The sequence below is a fragment of the Macrobrachium nipponense genome, chromosome 21, assembly GCF_015104395.2.
Source record: "Macrobrachium nipponense isolate FS-2020 chromosome 21, ASM1510439v2, whole genome shotgun sequence".
Lineage (NCBI taxonomy): Eukaryota > Metazoa > Arthropoda > Malacostraca > Decapoda > Palaemonidae > Macrobrachium > Macrobrachium nipponense.
Window position 1 is genome coordinate 36,325,694 of NC_087212.1, and position 2,500 is coordinate 36,328,193.

The 2,500-nt window shown below is 36.4% G+C and overlaps 1 protein-coding gene across 8 annotated transcripts in view; it reads left to right on the plus strand.

Moving 5' to 3' along the window:
- LOC135197931 (multifunctional protein CAD-like) overlaps nucleotides 1-2,500 on the plus strand; it is a 271,724-nt gene that overhangs the window by 89,483 nt on the left and 179,741 nt on the right. For all 8 annotated transcript variants that reach the window (XM_064225193.1, XM_064225192.1, XM_064225195.1 and 5 more), the window contains 4 exons: nucleotides 143-293; nucleotides 581-651; nucleotides 838-1,041; nucleotides 1,198-1,416. In XM_064225193.1, the coding sequence (XP_064081263.1) occupies nucleotides 143-293; nucleotides 581-651; nucleotides 838-1,041; nucleotides 1,198-1,416 (645 nt within the window). The remainder of the gene's footprint in view (nucleotides 1-142; nucleotides 294-580; nucleotides 652-837; nucleotides 1,042-1,197; nucleotides 1,417-2,500) is intronic.

The following is a 2,500-nucleotide window of genomic DNA, read 5'->3' on the forward strand; positions in this document are numbered from 1 at the left end:
CGGTTGGTTCGGCAGAAGACTACTTTATAGTCATTGTTGGCTTTTATGATAGCTAAACAATTTAATGTTAGAAATGTAATTCTAATGGCCATTTCCATTATTAACTAATAAAATTTTTTTATTTCCCCATTATTTTCATTAGGCTTTGGAGGCTGCAGAACGAATTGGGTACCCAGTTTTAGCTAGGGCTGCCTATGCCCTTGGTGGCCTTGGATCAGGCTTTGCTGATACAGCGCAAGAATTGGCCAGTCTTGCTACATCAGCATTTGCTCATTCAAATCAGCTTATCATTGGTAAGACAATTCAGATAGATATTGATTGTTGTATGATGATTGTATTTGCCAATGTTTAATATACCATAATAGTCATTTATTTGTAAGACCCATTTATTTCTTTAAACTGGACCTTTTTATGAGATTTATGATTTGTTTACAATTCTGTATTTGGAATGATTTATTGATCAGTGAAAATATTTTTCTATTTCTAAGGCCTCATATTTGGTTATTTTTCTGCTTTTATTACCATGGTAATGAAAATGATCTTTAATTTATTGATTATTGAATATGATTCTGTCTTTCAGACAAATCTCTTAAAGGATGGAAAGAAGTAGAGTATGAGGTGGTTCGTGATGCATATGATAACTGCATTACTGTAAGTATTGAAAATATTACAGTCATTATGTTGATAAATATTCTTATAGACAGTGCGGGAAAGTCTAAACATTGAGTGTGTTACGATACCTATTTATGTTAATACTGGATTTGAATTTTTGTAAAATGTTTGTCTCTTGAACTGTTTCATTCAAACTACTCATAGGTACCCTTGTATGTTTGACAGGTATGTAATATGGAGAATGTTGATCCACTTGGAATCCACACAGGAGAAAGCTTAGTTGTAGCCCCATCCCAAACGCTCACAAACAGGGAATACAATTTGTTGCGCTCAACAGCATTGTCTATCATCAGGCGACTTGGAGTTGTTGGAGAATGTAATATTCAGTATGCTTTGAATCCTGCCTCTGAGGAGTATTATATCATTGAGGTAACTTTTATTAGATTATTATTATGATTTCAAGGTGGTATATTGTTCTTGAAAATTATTGAAAAGTATTCTAAGGATAGGAGTCTTTTATATAAATTTACTATAAGTATTTTATTATGTTCTCTCTATAGTATTTTCATCTCTTAATTTTTTTAGGTAAATGCCCGCTTATCAAGATCATCTGCCTTGGCTTCTAAAGCAACAGGATACCCTTTGGCATATGTTGCTGCAAAATTAGCTCTTGGCAAGTCTTTGCCAGATCTCACAAACTCTGTAACAGCGTCAACTACAGCCTGTTTTGAACCATCTTTAGATTACTGCGTTGTTAAGGTTCCTCGATGGGATCTGTCCAAGTTCAATCGAGTTTCAACAAAGGTTAGTACTATATGTGCATATTGGCCTCGATTCTTACAAGGGAAAACTGTTACTATATTTCCTTGGACAAGTTGTATAATTTTGTTTACTGTCTAGAAGAAATTTGTTCATACTTGAAGATTGTGAAGATGTTGAGCACTATATTTATTATGGAGGGCTTTAGATGGAATCAAATTTTTTGTTACCCTGCAATCCTGTTTGGTACTAAAGTTGTCAGTCATGAGATACTATTGAAATTTAAATTGAACAACAAATTAGTTCAAATTATGTACAGTATGTATTGCTTTATTGACCGAAGCAAGTCCACAACACTCAGATGCCTACGCTTAGGTAGAGAGACATGCATGCATGAACTAACACCAGTGGTAGGCTAAATCTCCTAAACGATGTAAATAGAATAATCAACAATGTATTTAAATAAAAAGGACTAGAGTAACACATAAATCAAGTGAAAGGAAAAGTTCCAAGGTATGGGAGACCTCGAACCTAACCGAACACGAGGCGAGGGTACGCCATGTGCCAGACCGGGAACCTGTATTCGTACCTAAAAAACGGTAAAAACAAGTTTCCGGCTGGAACAAACTAAATCCAAACCTTTTCAGGGCACTTAACTTAGCTGCTGCAATAGCTGCTCGTTCCATCTCAAAGAATAATAGGGATAATCCACAAAACACAGAGCAAAAGCAAAACACGTGTGGCTGCTAGTCTGCTAACTGAAAGGATGGCCACCAGAGGTGCGGCAGTCGACGTGGCGTGGGGTGTAGTGGTAGTAGTTACCGCCTCGACCTGTGGGTCGGCTCTCTCACTTGGGGATTTTGGTGTGGGAGAATTCTAAATAGTAAGAAGTTCGTGGTAGTGGTCTCACTCGCCCCAGTTACCATACCGACACCCTTCTTTTATTTGGGTGAGCGAGTCAGTTATACTGACATCTTTTTGTTTTGTTTTTCTCTGGTATTTGTTAGCTCATTTACCTTAGAAATAATGAACTAAAGGATTATTTCACTGGGCGACACGAACCAATCGCCCAGAAATAGATTTTTCCTACGTCAAAATCCTTTTTTTGTGATGTAGTCTAACTATATAT